Genomic DNA, 18586 nt, shown 5'->3' with positions numbered 1-18586 from the left:
TATTTGCAATTAGCACAAGTGATTTCCTATTGGGGTTAAGGTTCAGTCCTCCACAACCGCAGTGACTGGATAACTTGCATGAAGCCTGGCTTTCCTACCTGGAGCCCCCAAGTCAGTCATTCCAAATTATCACAGAGGTCTCATGTGTGCATGAATGTGGATGTGTGGTCCTCTTGCAGACAGTGTACAATCCCAAGAATTCAGACCACTTCAGACTGGTTAATCAGAAAAGCCAGGAACATTACAATTTATAGACTTGACAACTGCAGGACAGTAGTTCTTCATCAGGAGTGTGCATCACAATCACCCATGTCAGGGCATGAGATTTCACTGCTTTAAAGCTCAGGCTGAGCCTCAGTGTTTATTAACCTCCAGTGAGAAGGGCCTGAGAGTACACACTTTTTAATAACGCCACAGATGACTGTGATTCTGGTACTACATAGGACCAAAGTCCGTTTCACTCCTGACTATAATATGGGCTTCTGGTTTTGTGAGGACTTAGATATATTATGCCAGAAGGCTAGAATTCATAAGCTTTAATGCTCTGTTCACCTCAGTCTTCTAATATTTTATACGAATGACAACCCTTAGAATTCAAAAGCCACCACTTGTCTCCAGCACAGAAATTCCAAGTTATTCCAACTCCTTGCATATAAGCCCACACTTGTGTACAGCAACAGCTGATCTTCCAGTCTTGGTGTTTTAGGCAGGATCTCTCTCCAACACTAAGTGATTTTAAACATGTGACCTTCTTCCCACCAATAAGAGGAATTGAACATTTTAATATTTGAAATTTTAAGATCAGTTTATTAAGTTCAATGATGAAAGCCATCAGAAGACTATTCTCCTGAAAATTATTTTTTCTTAGAAAAAAAGAAAGGAAAATCAACACCCTCTGAGCATAGCCACAGATGCTGTGGCAGTCGAGCATCCGCAGACGGGCACAGTCCACTAGTCGGTCAAGTCGCTCTCCCGGTCAGCAGGGTTGTAGTCTGGATCATCCTCGTCGTCCTCCAGCTCCAGGTCATCCATTTCCTGGAACAAAGACTCATCTACCTCCACGCTGTTTCCAGCTGCAAAGACAAAAGATTTTCTCTTCAGTCTTATAGTCAGAAATAAAAGATACAACCCAATGGCAGTACCAAACAGAGACTTCTCAAATGCACCTCTGAGATGCAAGTGACGAAATCCTGAACTACCAACAGGCAAATCATACCAACAGTGATTTGTATTGGTCAGCAGAGACTCACACATTTTAGAGCAACTTCATGCTTCCAGTTCATAGTCTAAAAAATCCAGCTACAAAAAAAGCCTTTCTAGAATGAATTATTTATGATCTGGCATAAGTTGGAGACAATGATGATACAAAGTTGATCACCACTGACCATGAGCCTGTACCAAGAGTTTCTCCCTCCCAGTACTGGAGATAGGTACATGTACATCATTAAAGCTCAACTATACCTATAATTAATTGACAAATTTAATTTGATCTTCACTCTTGCCCAGTTCCCCCATAACCAATGGAATGCCTTTCCAAGATTCCAAATGTCTAAGCCCTATAGGAAGTAACACCCAGGCTTTGCATGAAACATCTTCACTCTTCACTCTGTCTGTAGTACATAAAGTAGGATATCACGGTACTCTTAAATCACCAAGCACTGTTCACCTTCTTTCCCTCTCACACTCTAGCCCAATGACATTCAACTCAATGAGAAGGAGTCTTGCTTCGTGCCTAAGAGCAGCTCAGTAATAAAATACAATTTGCTAAATCCAGGCCAAAGAATAACTGACTCAGCCTGGGAGAAGTAGTGAAGCTTTACAGAGCAGATGACATCTGAAATATCGTCATGATACATTGGAATCCACCCAGAAGAAAAGGAGCCAGAATGAAGCAATTCTAGGTGGAAGGTTATGCAAAGGCAGAGAGAAAAGCTAAAACCTTGAATACTTCTAACTGGAACACAAGATTCTTGAGGAAAAACATTTGGAGATAACACATATGAAGGCCAAACTGAAGGACTGTGCAGGTCAACCTCTTCCTCTAAGCAGCAGAGAACCACCAAAGGATTGTAAGGATAGAAATGGCATGATTAAACGTGGGTTTTAGAAATACCGCCTCAGAGACTATAAGGCAGATAAGGGAACTAGGAGGAAGAGAATGAGGCAGAGAAATAATTTATGAAGCTACTACTAAAGTCCAGTTGAAAAATCACAAAACTTTCAAATCAGGAGGAAAGAGCTGAAAAGACATTTCAGAGGCAGAATCAACAAAGAGTTTTTGGTAAGTTATTGGATATAAGGAGATACTTGATCCATTAGACAGGGAAAAGAGTCAAAAATGAGTGAAGACAGTAAAACTTTTAAAGTTCAAGAAAGAATGAGACAAAACTTTCTGGATCTAGAATTTCTAAACAAAATAGTAAGTAAAATAAGCTCCTAAAATGAGAGGGAAGATAGATGAAGATATCCTTGTTTTCTGTTTTGGGGGTTTTGGTTTTGGATTTTTGGGTTTTTTTTTTAAGACTAAGAATCTTAGAGCAAGAATGTACTAATTTATTTAAAAACAAAAAACAAAAAAACAAAACTCAGTGCCAGGAAGAGCCCAGCTCAAGTTAAGAAGCATGATTTAGCAGTGGGCCACCTCAACAGATAATAGATTCTTAACCTTCTTAACCTTCTCCAGAAGGCAGTCCAGGAACAAGGTCGAAAGGCCAGATGCTAGAGGATCCCCAATTGGCATGGTGGGCATGACAGAAGGATGATGAAGTGCAGAACTCAGGGACCTACTAGAGGGGTAACTGAGTAAGGAGCTCAGTTTAAGAGACACACGTAGGGCTCAAGCTCCATGAGGACAGGCAAATTTGTCTAAATTGTCCTCTGCTGTATCCTCAGTGGCCAGGACAGTGCCTGGCTTATAGCAGGGATGCAATAAATATCTGTGGATGGATAAACAATGAATGGACAAAGAGGGCAAGAGGATAAGGGTTAGGATAAAAAGAAAAGGAAAGCACAAGGGACTAGATATTCCAAAGACAGTTAAGAGTGGTATGAAATATAATAAGACTTTTGGTTAGTTCCAGGCTTCAATAAAGCTCCGTGACAAGCCATGGATTATAGTTTCTATAGATTTGTGATACTGGAAATTTGAGGAAAGCAGGTCACTTGAGTCAGTGACCTGGTTTACCAGTTGTAAGAGGCAAATATGACCACACTGTTTATCTACTGCTATCTTTGATGCTGCTTAAGTTATCACAAAACTCCAAAAAATACACTGCTATAGTTTAATGTATAAATCGATCAAACATTAGAATTTATTCTTCACAATGTGTTTCCTTATAACCTTGGGAGGAAAAATTTACATTAAGTTACCACTATGATTTTCATGGTTTAATATTAAAAATAGCACACTATGTACACGTGGAATTCTAATATTATCTTACCATCTTCCAAGAACTGAATATCAGATGTGTCGAGATTATGATCTGTTTCAAATAGCTGTCTCCCTAAAAGAAATAAACACATTTCATTCAAACGGCATAGTTTTCCTCCATCTTCCCTTACAACCCTTTAAACAATATAATAATTTAAACAAGTTAAAAAACAAGTTATAAAAAAAAGTCTGAAAACCTGTTTTTCTGTGAATTTCAATAAATTTATGAACTCAGTAAGTAGCTAAGAAGCATGTGAAATGTATTTGCATTAAAATGAAACAAGTGAAAACCTAGTCTGCCTCAGAGTCCTAGAAAAACAAATGGGTTTGATTCTACCACTCCTAAGGCTTGTGATCCTAAAAGTCATGGTAGCTGTATCTCAAGATCTATACACTCAATATTTAGACGAAAGATAAGTCATAAAAATTAATTACAATTGTGTGAAGAAACGTCATCATATGAAGAGAACACTTTCTTTTTTTGTCCTAGGTGCCTAAGTACACGATTTTCTTATAGAAATCTGTCCAACTGATCCTCTTGCTATATAAGAAGTAATATAGGAGAGCTCAGAGAGAACAGCATATTGGGGGGGCAGGCCATACCACTTAATTTATTTTTTCCTGCTTGTTCTTCTTCTTTCATTCGCTTCTTTTTAATTTCCAGGAGTTCTGCATCAAACTTGGCCTTCCAGCTTAAGAAATTCTCAATTGTAACAGGAGTGCCATGGAATAATTGCTTAGAAGAGAAAAAAGACATGTCACCAGATAAATAAAACAACAGTGAGAAAATAAAGCCTAATGATCTTCTAGACAAATGAATACAGCCACTTATGGGAAAGACGGAGAAAAATGGTTTCAAGTTTAAAATATTTAGTCTGATTTCTTCCTGCTCTGGCTAATCTCATTGGTTTCAGCAATTTACTCTGGAAAAGTCCATTTTTTATTTTTATTACAAAAAAAAAAAGCAAACCACAATATGCAATGTGTCCCCATTGGTATTCACTGTTAAGAAGAAAGTTGTAATATGTTTAAATACACATCAGTTCATAACACTAACATCAGTGCTTACCTTTCTTACTTCATTTTAGAATCTAAGGTTTTCTTTACACTTAGTGAATATTTAAATTACTCTGTTGGGGGCTTTAGAATTATAAACTCTGTTCCGTAAGTGAAATAATTTATACGCGAGTCAGTAAAAATTATCCACACTCTGGCTGTAGCATTTACAGAAGTTTTAATATAACTCGAGTGCAGATAATTTTTAACTCACCCTCACATTTCTAGATTTTACCTACATGAGCTTTATTAACCTTTAACTAATTGATTATTAATCATTACTGTGCCATGCCCACCAACTAAATGAGACCTTCTAAAATTGTGCTTAGTAAAGCTTTATTAAAATTTATTTGTGCTTCTTTTGTGATTCCCCCAAATTACTGAAATTTCCAAAAGCAAAAACAAAAAACAAAAAACAAAACCCAAAAAAGATTTAAAGAATAATGAAAGAAAATATGACTTTTAAATATACCTTTTCGGCTTCTTCTGCTTCTTTTTCTTTTTGTTTCTTTTCTTCTTCTCTTCTAGTTTTTATTTGATCTACTATTTCATTTAATTTTTCTTGCACCGCTGTCACTAAAGTAAAGATCATCACCATACCAAGGTTTTCTTCTGCCTATATAAGCAAAAAAGAAAAAAAGGTTGTAGTGAGAAACATAATCCTCAGAAAAATAAAAACAAACCAATGGGGGAAAAAAAGGTGTTTCAGCATAATCACCACACTCCACACATTTATAATATGATTACTAATTCAGCTACCCCAGAACTTCAGACTCTTGGATCACTTCAGAATTAAGCACATATACACATTTTTGAACTGAATTTGCTACATTCAACCTAAAACAGATATTTCAATGCATCCTATGTAATAATCATAAATGTACACAGAATTCAGAAAATGTTTTTCTACAGTAGCTAGCAATATCAGTCCTCCAGCATGTCTTCATCATTTTAGTTTTAAACCATTACAAATAGAGAAAAAGATACATAAAGATAAATCCATAAAAGTACCTACATTCTTTATTATTGTATTGTATTAGAAAATCACTTTGCCCTCAAAATTCAGTTGTCACAGCTCTTAAAATACCCGCAAAGAACTAAACTAATGATAACACACTGGAGAACTGATACTGCTAGCTACTGTAGGAAAAAATTGTCTGAATTCACACCAAAAATGTAAATAGGCAGTTACACCTGATTGGTGAGACTGAGTAATCTTTATTTTCTTCATTATTTTCTGAGTTTTTTGTAATATAAATGTATTATTTTGATAACTAAAAATTAATATAACTACTTTTAGAGAAAAGAATACAAACATGCCCTCAATACCTCTGATCTCAGGTAAGTATCAGAGAGAAACCAAAAGTTCCCTTTTGAAAGAAAGGAGTCTGAGTATAAATAAAATATAAAATACATATTAACAAAGTCACTCAGATCAAATAACTTACATTAATATATGAGTGACTGAATATAGTATATTGTCCCAGGCTCTCTGCAATGTTTTTAAATGAAGCATGTTAAACCAAATACATAGAATTAATATAACTTCACACTGGGTAACAGAGTGAACAGGGCCCACAATCAGCATAAACTAGTGTTTGATATACCTTCTTTTCACTCTTCATTCTCTAACAGCTCCAGATATTTTTTAAATGTCAGCATTTAGAGCACCTATAGCCCTTAAAGTACACAAGTCACATTTAAGGTGGAGACATGTTTTCTGTCAGTTCTTCTTAGAAAACCAAACAAAACTAGCACTTTTGCTTTTAAGATGGTGGAGTAGATTTCACTTGCCTTTCCTACACTGAAAAACCCATGAAAACTCTCTACCCAAGCAAGAGAGAGCTTTAAATATCTCCCACGCCCAGACTGTGAGCAGCCCACCCCATCACAGAACTATTTTTTCTTCCGCACAACTCCCCCTCTTGGAAGGGTCATAAACCATTGCTGCTGTTTGTAAGCTTAGGGAGCAGGAGAGACAGGAAAGAAAAAAATCTATCACCACTCATCTTACTAGATTACAGGCAACTAGCCTGGAATAGGTCAGAGGGGTTGGGAGTTTTAATTTTTTTTAAGTTGGAATTTTTAAGTGCACATGGGACTAGACATTCTTAGGACCAAATTTTAACTATGTTTATAACTTATAGTACCTAATCAGACTTTTTATCACCTAAAAGTCACAGGGTTAACTGAGTTTCAAACAAGGGTATAGGAAGAACTTCTCTTACTCAAATTTTAAAGGTACAGTGGGAAACAAAAATAAAGATGCTTTGTGAATACACACACACATATCATGAATTCTCCTTGTTCAATACACTAGTTATACATATATAATAGCATTTTCTGACTCAACATTAATGTATAATATTTAAGGCCAATAAAATAATGCCATTATAAAACTTGTTATTTCCTTACCTGTAATGCTAATAATTTTAAAATGTCTGAAACATCATCATCTTCTAGATTTAACTGGGAGAATATTTCATAAAGGGGAGCTTCATCTGGGTATTTTTCACTGTATGTAAACTTGAGGGTAGTCTGGACAGCTAAAGACACAAGATAAGAGATTGATATGAATACCTTAAAATGTAAAGTACAGAGAGGTCAACATCTTTGCTGAATCAGTAATTAATTTACAACATGTCAATGAAAAGTAACACAACAGATTTTCCTACAAAGAAAAACAAGGTTACTATGAGACCAGATAATCACTAACATAAACAACACGTGCCACAAATATAAGTGAAAACAAATCATAGGAATACCAAAGATCACTTCCAACACATGAAATACATGTACTACTACTGAGTATTTTACCATATTGCATATCAGAGAAAGAGGATGAAGACGACACTTTTTAAAATTCTCCTTAAGGTGAACAAAAGGCACTGAACGTGACACAGAAAAAGTACTACCTTAGGCTCATTTTCAGGCGTCGCCGAGAGCCAGCTCCCAGTGCAGATCTGACTTTAGCCCTGGAGTCCATATTTCTATCTGCACAAAGCCAGCAGGGCATAGGGAAGGGGTTGCTAGAGGACACGGCTGTGAACTGGACAGTCTTGAGAGATTGTCTAAGAAACTTTTAATCTGACTCAGCCATACATTCTGCTCTAGTCTTTTGGCCTGTGCCAATTCACAAATCTGACACTGGTATAGGTGTGAGATTCTTAAAGGCACATTAGTGCATAGTATCTTTCTGCTGTCTAGCCTGATGAATTCTCAATTTCGCCAGGCAATCTGCAACTAAGCAGTAGTGCTAAACATTTTCTGTTAAAACTTATTTCTCAAAATGACCCTTTGTCTAGATTTCGCCTTTCCTGTAACTCACATTTTAATTATTAAAACCTCCTGATTTTGATGATTTTAACTGAAATCTAGATTTCTCTCCATGGGAATGGACAAAAACACCTCAAAATGTGCTGGCTGGATATTTTGTTTTAATTTTTGTGTATGATATCAACAAAGAATTTTATGAATCAATGGATATAAGAAAGATTGAGTGTTAGGTGAGTAAGAAATATACAATGTCTTTTGGCATTTTTCATTTTTAATTAACATGTTTCTAATTTTATTGCTAGCACAAGAAGTTTGTTTTTTTCTAATTTACTGATTCTACTATATGATGTAATAGAAATTCATTATAGAAAATTTAGGAATACATTAAGAGAAAAATAAAATCAGTAACAATCCCATTCTCAGGAAGAGATCACTGTTACCATTTTGATATATTTAAAGTATCTTAAAAGCATTATTACAAGGATACTTAAAAGTATCTTTCTATGCATATATTCACATTTTAAACAAAATGTAAAAGGATGCTCATGTGTAGTGACACTATATATAAATATCTATCTATATAAGTATATGTAAGTAACTGTATTCAACATCTTTTTAATTCAGATTTCAGTAATATCAATACTAACCGCATTTTCAATTCTTTAAGACAGATTTAGAGTTATCAACTGATACCATGAAAATCGCTATTACTGACTACTCATGGCAGAATTTTAGTTAACTAGCTTAACAGGAAAAAAAAAATCCTTGGGTTTAACACCAACTTATATAACATTTTTATAAAATTACAATACTAACTGAACTGGACTAAAAGTGGAAATGAACTTAAGACACTCTTCTCCCAACATTTACCAAATTTAAATTAATTAATTAGTTTTATAGCTCCTTTATTTCAATTTCTATATTTGTCTTAGTTCTACAGATGTATAACATTGGTTTTTATCTGGTTTTATGTATACACATGTTTGAAGAACAGTACAATACCCATTTTAAAGAGAGAGGGGGGAAATGCAGATAGGTATTTATCCAGCGCAATTCATAACAGCAAATGTCCAATAAACAATCTAAATACCCAAAGAGGAAAAAGTCCATACTATGCCAAGGAATACCACACAACCACTAAATTATGTGTCCTGCAAAGTCTTGTTGACAAAAATTTCCTACCCTTTCTCTATCTGCTGTATTGTTGTGTTTTTTTACTTATTTATTTTATTTATTTTTGGCTGCACTGGGCCTTCATTGCTGTGCGAGGGCTTTCTCTAGTTGTGGAGAGTGGGGGCTACCCTTCGTTGCCATGCGTGGGCTTCTTAGTGCGGTGGCTTCTCTTGTTGCAGAGCATGGGCTCTAGGAACAAAGGCTTCAGTAGTTGCAGCACACGGACTCAGTAACTGTGGCATGCCAGCTTTAGTAGTTGTGGTTCCTGGGCTCTAGATCACAGGCTCAGTAGTTGTGGCACACGGGCTTAGCTGCTCCACAGCATGTGGGATCTTCCCGGACCAGGGCTCGTACCCGTGTCCCTTGCAACGGCAGGCGGTTCTTAACCACTGTACCACCAGGGAAGTGCTGTCTGCTGTATTGTTAATGTCTCTGTTTTACTTTTAAAAAATTAAGCTTACTCTGTCAGAATACTTCCTCTCTGTTTCTCTATAAGTCATTATTACATAGTAAATACTGACTAGAAACATGTAACATTGATACTAAATTCTTAACAGCACCTTAACACCTGCACACATGCAATGCCCAGCACAATGGCTGTGGAATGAATAAAATTCCTGAGAGAAGGGCTTAGAAAAACCGAAAGTACTTTTGACTAGACTTACTTTCATCATTTTCTCCAGCCTCAGATGTCACAGTAATGGTGAAGCTGGGTGGATTTTCTGATAATACTGCAAGAAAATATACACAGAGGTTAAGTTATTAAGATGCTTCCTAAGGCACATGCTTTTCCTTATTAGCAAAATACCGATATCCAGTCCTGGAAACTGATCCCTAGCCTGTATTTCCATTTCCACAAATACAGACTGAACAGAACAATTCAAATGATAAAACATCCATTAATTTCTGCTTAAATCTAGGGTTTTCTTTAATCTAGAAAAAAAAAGCCTACAATAGATACCCTCTTTGAGTTTTATCAAATCAATTAAAATAAGTAATTACTTTTTTAATTCAAAATTTCCACCTAAACGTGGAAAAATTACATTCTAAAAAATTTCCAAATGAAATGGCAAAAAAAAAATTTTTTTTGATGTTTCTCATCAGAACCTACCCACACATAAATACTCAGTATTATCACTAATTTTTATACTTATACATTCTGAAGTATAATTCAGAATCTCCACGACCAACAGTAAATACTAATTTGTTAGAGTCTGTCTTCTAGCTATCTCTTTCTCCTATATTATCTCTAGAACCAAACTTTATTCTTTCACAAATTATTGAGAATCTTCCATCTTTCATGGAATTACAAAATTATCCATGAATCCAAATATCAAATTACTTACAATTTGTTAAGCAAGACATGTCAATCAACATTTACATAAATAAGAAAGCTTTAAATGTTATTTTGTAGCCTGATGTCTATCTGATACTATTTACCTGTTTATGATCTATTTCTCCACAAGAATACTGTAAAAACTCTGAGAGCTCCTAGATCGGTCCCTGGCAGTATCTAGAAACTCAATAAACTTTGGCTCAATGAAAGAGCTAAACTAATAGAATGAAAGGAGAAAGACAAGACCAAAGAAAACAAACTCAGAACCTTTAGAAGACTAAACAAGGAAAATTCAAGCCAACCCTGATGGCTACTGAGCCCACAAGAAAAGTCTGTGCTTCACTTCAGGCCTGGGAAGCCCTGACCCCGGTCAAGGTTGGTAGCAGCTCAGCAGCCTCTTTCCGACATGAAAGAGTAAGGGGATCTCTGAAAAATTCAGCATGAAAACCACTCAGCTTTTCCCATTCCATGACTTCTGAAGTCTTCATAAATAAATGAATTATCAATAAAATTTTCATTATCAATAAAATTTTCATCATCAATAAAATTTTCAAGGGACTTCCCCGGTCCAGTGGTTAAGACTCCGCACTTCCACCAAAGGGGGTATGGGTTCAATCCCTGGTCAGGGAACTAAGATTCCACATGCCATGCGGCCTGGCCAAAATGTTAAAAAAAAAAAAGAGAGAGATTTTTCAAGACATATGCCCTCATTTTAATTGAAGTTTAAAAGTATCTGAAGCAATGATGAACATCTATGATTAGTAGAAATGTGTTTGTCAGGAAGATAAGAGACTCACTGGACTCACATTTTAATAGGCCTCTGGCAGTCCAGCCTATGCTGAAAACGTCCCTAAAAGGTAATTATAATAAACCTTTTATAATATGACTGGCCCTACCTCTTTCTAACAAATGTATGTAAAATATATTTGATGTATTTTATTCCTATTTCTTCTCATGACCAACCTTAGCATTTACATGTCATGAAATATAAACATTGCAACTATAAAAATAAGGGTTCAACCCAATGACATTCCAACTTACTATCATTTTCTAGGGCTCCAGGAGGCTGTAATTTAGGGGTTACCTATACCCAATAACAACAGCTAACATTTATAGAGCATTACTTTGCACCTGTGCTGTTCTATGCATTTACACAAAAATCCTTTATTTCTCACACCAAAATCGTGATTTTACACTGTTATCATATTTCACCAAATTTAAGATGCCATCAAATATGTGATGCACCCTACTTTATGTAACACTAAGAAAGAAAAAAGAAACTGCCAATTAAACTATGATATGTAATCAATTATAAGACAAATTCGTATTTCAGAGATGTTTAAATGTAAAAACGTCTTAGAATCAATTAAATACAGTATCATCCCAACTTTATAGATGTGGAAACTGAGATAAAAGAGCTTTTAAATAATGTGCCCAAAGCTATACAGCTAGTAACTGGCAGGACTGAATAAACTACATAGAGTTTCATTTAAAAAGAAAAAAATTTTTTTCCAGGCGAGAAATTCCAGGGTAGTCATTTGAGCCAGGTTGTGAATTAAGCATACTGGTAAGTAGAGCTGAAGAAAAGGAATGCAAGTTAGAGTAAAAAGGCAGCAAGGGTACAATGGTGCGAAAGCTTAAGACGTATACAAGGAATTAGAAACTATTCCATTAGTGGATGTATATGTGATGAATAAAACAAGTTGAAAATAAAGAGTTGAAAGTTTAGTGTGGACAGTGAGAGCTTTTTTTAGCAGTAGTAATAAGGTCAAAATTCTATTTCTAAACACAGAAGATAAATCTAGCAACAGTGCATAAAATGGAAGGAGAAAAACAAGACTAGACGCAGGATGAAACTAGATAGCTACTGAAACCACCTCAGCAAAGTTACTGAGGTTCTGAACTAGGCTGGTAGCAACGGGAATAGCAGGGAACAGGGAGAAATCTAAGATGGTGATGGGTGACAAACTGAATCTGCAGGCAGTAACACCAACGAAAACAAGAAATAGAAAAGAAAAACCAGATACACTTGAAGAACACAGGCACTTTCAGTTGGAGGTATCAAGTACGCAATCAGAAATAGGCAACTGGTACTAAAGAGAGCCTGGGCTTTAATTCAATCTGGGAACACCCACAGTGAGGTGATAGCTAATGTCGTTCAACTCAGTGAAATCGCCAGAGAGAAAAATAAGGGCCAGTAGCAGCTGTGTAAGGAATTCTAAATTTGCAGAACAGAAGTAAAAGGAGGAAAAAGTGCCAGAGATTTAAAAAAAAATAAAAAAAAAGCAGCAGCCATGGCAGGTAAAAACAAACTCAAGAGAAGCCTATTTTATTTGTGAAGCCATCTACGTACCAAGAGATCCAGGTCTGACATAGCAGTTTCTACAATGTGCCGTGTATGTCTGAGTAGCTGTGGGTGAGATGGATGGGGAATGAACCATTGGCCTGTAAGATCATACCTAAATCCCTAACAAGGCCCTCTGTGATCTGGCCCCTGGGTACTTGTCAGGTCTCATTTTTCACAACTCTCATGTCTCACTTTACATTCTAGCCATACCCAGCTACTTGTCCTTTGAACACAACTGGCCCTCACAGAGTCATGCTTCTGCACATGTGCTCCTTCCGTCAGTCTCATTCACATAACTCATCACCCCTCACTCTACACAACAACTCAGACCGTCCCCTCTCCCTTTGCTGTAGCTGCATTCTATATGCACCTCCATGAAAGAATCATCACACTGTGTTGTAAATTACTCCTCTGATGTCTTTTCCCAAGAGACTGAGCTTCTAACAATGCATATAGTAAATATTTGGTAAATGAGGAACCCATGTGGTAAATGAGGACATGGGACTGCTAGCAAGAACATCACTGAACTGCCTGACCTTGGGAGCCAAACACAACAGGGAGGTGAGATGAACAAGAAAGAAGCTGATAAACTACCTAAGCATGAGAACTCATGATGAGAGGCATGCTCAGTAAAAGCATGGGAATGAAAAACTGCAGGGCTAGAAAGCTTACAGACAGAGAAAGGAATTTCAGAGGCCAAAATTTTAAAGATGGCACTTCCAAGCTGTGGCTATGGCCCCACGCAGTTGGAGGAAACAGAAATCAGAACTGTTGACAAAGACAGGAGTTAGGAAGCCATATTATTAGAAGAATCAGCAACTAAGATGGTAAATTTCTAGTAAAGAGTATCTTGCATTTGTGTAACAGTTACAAAGTATTTACACTTATATTATTCCTTATTAAACAGATATGGAAACTGAGGCTTGGAGACGTTATACCATTTGTCCAAGGACAAAGAGTTGATACCCACTCCACCAAACTGCCATTACAGAGAAAAAATTGTGAACCAGGAACAAGCAAAAAAAGATACTGGAGAACACCGCTAATATCCCCCAATACCCACTCTCCACTTCTTCCAGTTATACCATTTTTAACTGAGCGTATTGCCCACCCAGAATGAAGACTATCTTTCCCAGCCTCCCTTCCAGTTAGGTCTCACCAATGACTGAGTTCCAGCTAATGGGACAGTAGGAAATAAGTCCTTTGATAGTTCTGAGGAAACTTCCTTAAGAAACTGCTGTCTTTTACTTCTTTTTTTTTTTTTTTTTTTTAAACCCTTCATTCCTTTATCTACCCTGCTGCCTGGAAAAGGAATGCTGCCATCCTCACCACGAGGGTGAGACTACACCTTACGGGTGACAAAAAACTAAGAAGCCTGGATCCCTGAAGAATTCTTGCAGCAAAACTACACAACTATCATTTATGTGCAAGAGCAATAAAGTTTTACCCTTTTAAAACCAGTTATTTGGGGTTTTCTGTCATAGCTGAATCTAATTAAAAAAAAAAAAATGGAAAGGGATAATACGCCAAAGCTTGGCGGTTACTAAAAGAGGAAAACTTACTTAACTGGACTTGCAAAGATGAATTATTCCTGAGTTCTCATGAAGTGATAATCCTATTCCAATGCATTACATACTGTGAGCTGGGGCATAATTGAGGAAACAACAGCTTTCACGAGAGACCAGATTTCCACCACTGTGAGTGCATCAAAATACTTTTGAGAAAAAGCATAAGGTTGTTTGGCATTGTGGAAGGAACCAGTGGAGGGCCAGGAGAAGTGTTAGGTGACAGAGGGGCAGATGATGGTAAACTAGACAGAATTAAGGATTTTGTTAAGAGCAGAGAAAATGGAGGCAGTAGCTGAAAGGTACGCTAAAGGGACACACAGATGCCACTGAGGTTTTCACAAAGAACCAGAACAACCCACATGAAAATAAGTCCCTTTGGGTCTTCGAGAGCAACTGTCCTAGAAAAACTGCTTTCACAAGATGACTTCTGCCCCATCTCTAAGATGCAATTATAACTGTTAAGCTCATGGCTGTCACTTAGAGGTACTAACATAAGCAAATACAGGATTATGTACCCCTCTCTGTAAGATCAAACAGAATTAAGGCAACCTGACTTTTGGTTAGCCTAAAGCCAACCAATTTGTTCCAACAAAATGCCCCATAACCAGAGATTTTGATACAGAAATGGAAATAACCAAATTCAACTACCTTAGCAGGACCTTGTCAAGTGAAGCACTACTGAAGGAGAATGGGATATCAGAAGAGTCCACTTATATTTTGGAAGACTAGTTGTTAGGAGGATTGGATCAATGTGCAATCAAGCTACAGAACAGGCACAAAGAAGAAACTGTGTTATGATCTGTTATCACAACAAATGCAACATCGGGCCAAAAGCTCTCTACAAATAAGCAATCGATTCTAAAGTCAGGTTAGGTCTAGGTGCCTGGGACTATGGCTGGCTTAACTGTGCCTCTCCAGCAGCCACAGGAGCGTCATGAGGTACTTGACAAAGACTTCTCTGTCAGCACTCTGCTGTTTATTTAAAATATATATATACATATCTACTTCCTTCATCAACAGCATGGAGCATTCACAAATCCAATATTCAATGTGATTCAAAATGAGATTTGAAGACTATCAATTAGTGTTCCTTGGCAAACTGACATGAACAAGCTGTCTTTCTTAAACCTGGAATGAAAATATTAAAGTATGAAATCATCAACACAAAAGAAAGCTGTAAAACAGTAAACCTTGCAAATCCTCAAGATTTCAAAAGACCAAACATGGAAATATATGATTCCAAAGTCCCCTGCCTTTTCCTTGAGGTTTCATAAAGAATTTGATCAAAGTTCCTTAAGAACTATAAATCAAGACATCTCATTTTATTTAATGCAATTGTAGGAATGCTGATAGGAATTAGAGACAGATGGGCTCAGCTGACACTGCAGAATACTTGATGTGTCAGAGATTCACAAATTGTCTTTTATTATCCTGGCCCAGAATCCTCAAACACTTTTGCATCTGACAAGAATTTCATATACTGAACTATATCAGAGCCTAATACAATTTGAAAGAAGCATCTGATTATTTCAGGGTTAAAAATGTATCACTTTTATAAGTGTTTATATGCACAGTATTTAATGAGTGATACCTTATGTCCAAAGATACGAAAAGAACAGCATATCTTATGCTTTCTTAACTCTGCCTACACTGTGTTCATGCCTGTCACTTTTCCAATGTACTAGAAACGACCAAATATCATGCTTAAGAATATATCCAAAAACTGACCCTATATTCTATTTTATTTAGACAATTGATATATAAGCAAGGATAGAGAAGGGAGCCAGACTCCATACACACTCACCCAGTTAATGACACTCTCAAACCCCTCTTCACTCATCCCCTTAACATCCTCACAGCACAGTTGTACTGCTGGTGAGAGAGAACATGAACAGGACTGGAGCTATACAGGGATAGCTGAGAGACATCTGCCTGTTGGCAAAGCAGAACAAAATTTGCTACCATTGCAAGCAGTGATCAAAGGGTAGAGCTAAGAATACTAAGCTAAACAATGAAAAGGGAGAGGGGTTGGAGTTTATGAGTTAAAATAACATTACCTCACACTCTGAATTCTGACAATCAGTGATGGACAACACTCAAAGGAAGGGATAAGGAAGGTAAGTCCCACAAACCTAGGCTATACTCGCTCATATTGGCTTTATTAAATCACCTCTCAGAATCTGACTATAAAGTGAGAAGTCATACTGATATCGTACCTTGCAGCATTTTCAAAATCATCTGAAGGATGGCTTAATACAGAAGAATTCTCTCCTTTTAAAATATACGTAACGAACTTCTCATTAATATATTACATTAGCCAAACTTACCAAGTAATCTTCTGCACCCCCCCCCCAATCCCAGCTGCAGCTGGATCCCAAGTCCCAGACCTAACTCTTATTAGGTTAGACTATTAGTTAGTCCTGCCACTAACTTGCTGGCCAACCCAGAGCAAGCCACTTAACTTTCCTGAGCCTCCACTACCTTGCTTCTAGCAAGAGGAAGCCAGGCTAGATGATGTCTGATATCCTACTATTAGTCTAATTATCTGTGATCTTACAGTGGACCTGAAATTTGGGCCACCTCATACACTGAGCATACTGCAGAATGTCAGAATGTAAAAAAAAAAAATAGAGGAGAAAAACAAACTTCAGGGACGACGCCACTCTCAAAACTGATTCTTGGTGTTACTTCGAGAATTCTAAATCCCACAAACTTTAAAACACCATCATATGAAAAACAACTTCTACCTGAATAAAGGTGAAAATGTGAAAACTGACACTTCTGCGGTTCTGGAAAGACTATCCCCACTTGGAGTACCTGTATTCGTGTATTTCCCTAAACCTTGGGCTGCTGTTAAGTGACAAAGACCAAAGTGTACCCGACTGAATTCCAAGCCTGACACTCCAGGCATCTCGCCAGCCCCGCCCGGACTGTCAGATTTCAGAGAACAAGCGGAAAAGAGAAAACAGCCGTGGAGTTACTAGTAAATGCCCGAACACTTCGGGGGAGGTAGAGGGGAGAGTGGCGGGCGAGGTGGCCACGCGGCCTCGCTGTTCCCTTCTCCATCCTGGCCCGGGATGCCGAGGGCCGAGGCGGCGGCGGCCCGTCCCCCTCCACCCCCGAGGAGCTGCGGGCCCGCGGCCGCGAAAGTCACCTGTGAAGGAGTCAGGGTAGATGGCCTCCAGGGCCTCCAGCTCGTTGCGCTGCTCCTCGCCGTAATCTGTCATCGCGGCCCTCGCTGCAGCCCATGGATCGCCCAGGCACCCAGGCGGCGCGCTGCAGCTGGGACCGCGGCCGCGATGCGAGAGCAGGCGGCGGCTGGGCGGGCGCAGGCGCAGAGCCCCGGCTGAGAGGCCCGAGGCCCAAAGCCAGGCTGGGCCTGCTGAGCAACAGCCCAGCGCCGGCCTCCGCCTGCTCCCTAGTTCTACGTTCGACTTGTTGGGCCTGGCCGGTGGGTCGCCCGTCCCACGCCTGCTCGGGATTTGCAGAGATGGGAAGACACCGGACTGGCATTTGCCACGGGCACCTAAGGATTGTTTCCTGGATTTTACAGGGTCTTGAGCCTGAGAAGCCCATCAGCGCCGCATCCTCGCTCGACTTGTCTGGACTTAAGGCTGGCTTCGCGTGCGGGGGCATGGCTGTGTAGCAGGAGGCGGGCGTTGGAGGCGTCCGCAAACTTGGGAGCTTCCTGTTTCCAGGTTACAACCCTGTGGCAGCGGGCGGTTGGGCAGCTGTTAAGTCCCGGTGCTGGCGAATGGCGGGTTCCCGGTGACTTCTGCGTTTCTGGAACCTTCGAGTTCTTGGCATCCCACGAGCCTGTAGAATCTAGTGAGCAGAGGAGCAAGCTCTGTTACTGCATCGGGGGGGTCCAGAAGGATCGGCCCAACTGCCAAGTGGCCAGAGTGAATCCGGGGTAGAAATCAACTGGAAGTCCTGAGATCTGGGTTCTAGATTCAGATGTCGAGGCTTCAGTTTTGAATTTGTGCAATGAACGCGGCAGGATGTAGATCTAAATATTTCTGTGATAGCAGTTTCTGAACTGATGAAGGGGGTGTAAATTTCGGTAACATCTTTGATAAGTAATGCTAAAGTAAGGATAAATACTCTGAAAAATATTCAGAACCTTTGATTTGGGAGAATGAAACAGAGGAAGTAATAGTGCTTAATATATATACATCTGTTATCTTCAAGTTCATCGCGGCAGCTGCAAAGAGAGTTTTCAAAGAACCATGATGGCACAAACTAAGGAAGCGGCTAAACATGGTACTTTTATTAAATGAATGCTAAAGAATCACTTATGTTTATCCGAAAGGAACATGATTATGTTGAGGTTTTTTTTTTAAAAGCAGAAAAATGTAAGAAAATACTGAAACATTAAAAGATTTTTCACATTCGTTTGT

At 38.3% G+C, this 18586-nt stretch overlaps 1 protein-coding gene across 3 annotated transcripts; it reads right to left on the bottom strand.

The window, feature by feature from the left end:
* Positions 1–778: 778 nt before the first annotated feature.
* RWDD1 (RWD domain containing 1) lies at positions 779–17572 on the bottom strand. 3 transcript variants are annotated; one of them, XM_057739878.1, is made up of 9 exons: positions 17341–17497; positions 15991–16118; positions 14835–14948; positions 9601–9666; positions 6902–7032; positions 4959–5102; positions 4034–4166; positions 3441–3503; positions 779–1073 (listed from the first exon to the last, which is right to left on the bottom strand). In XM_057739878.1, the coding sequence occupies exons 6-9, from the start codon at positions 5082–5084 to the stop codon at positions 952–954; spliced, it is 444 nt and encodes a 147-aa protein (XP_057595861.1). In that variant the 5' UTR covers positions 5085–5102; positions 6902–7032; positions 9601–9666; positions 14835–14948; positions 15991–16118; positions 17341–17497; the 3' UTR covers positions 779–951. The 3 variants fall into 3 exon arrangements, with proteins under 3 accessions (XP_057595861.1, XP_057595860.1, XP_057595859.1); XM_057739877.1 differs by lacking the exon at positions 14835–14948; XM_057739876.1 differs by lacking the exons at positions 14835–14948; positions 15991–16118 and having other exon boundaries at positions 17341–17572.
* Positions 17573–18586: the final 1014 nt, after the last annotated feature.

Source organism: Hippopotamus amphibius, chromosome 6, assembly GCF_030028045.1.
Source record: "Hippopotamus amphibius kiboko isolate mHipAmp2 chromosome 6, mHipAmp2.hap2, whole genome shotgun sequence".
NCBI classification, from domain to species: Eukaryota; Metazoa; Chordata; class Mammalia; order Artiodactyla; family Hippopotamidae; genus Hippopotamus; species Hippopotamus amphibius.
The sequence above is the reverse complement of the archived record's forward strand: the minus strand, read 5'-3'. Positions and strand labels throughout refer to the sequence as shown.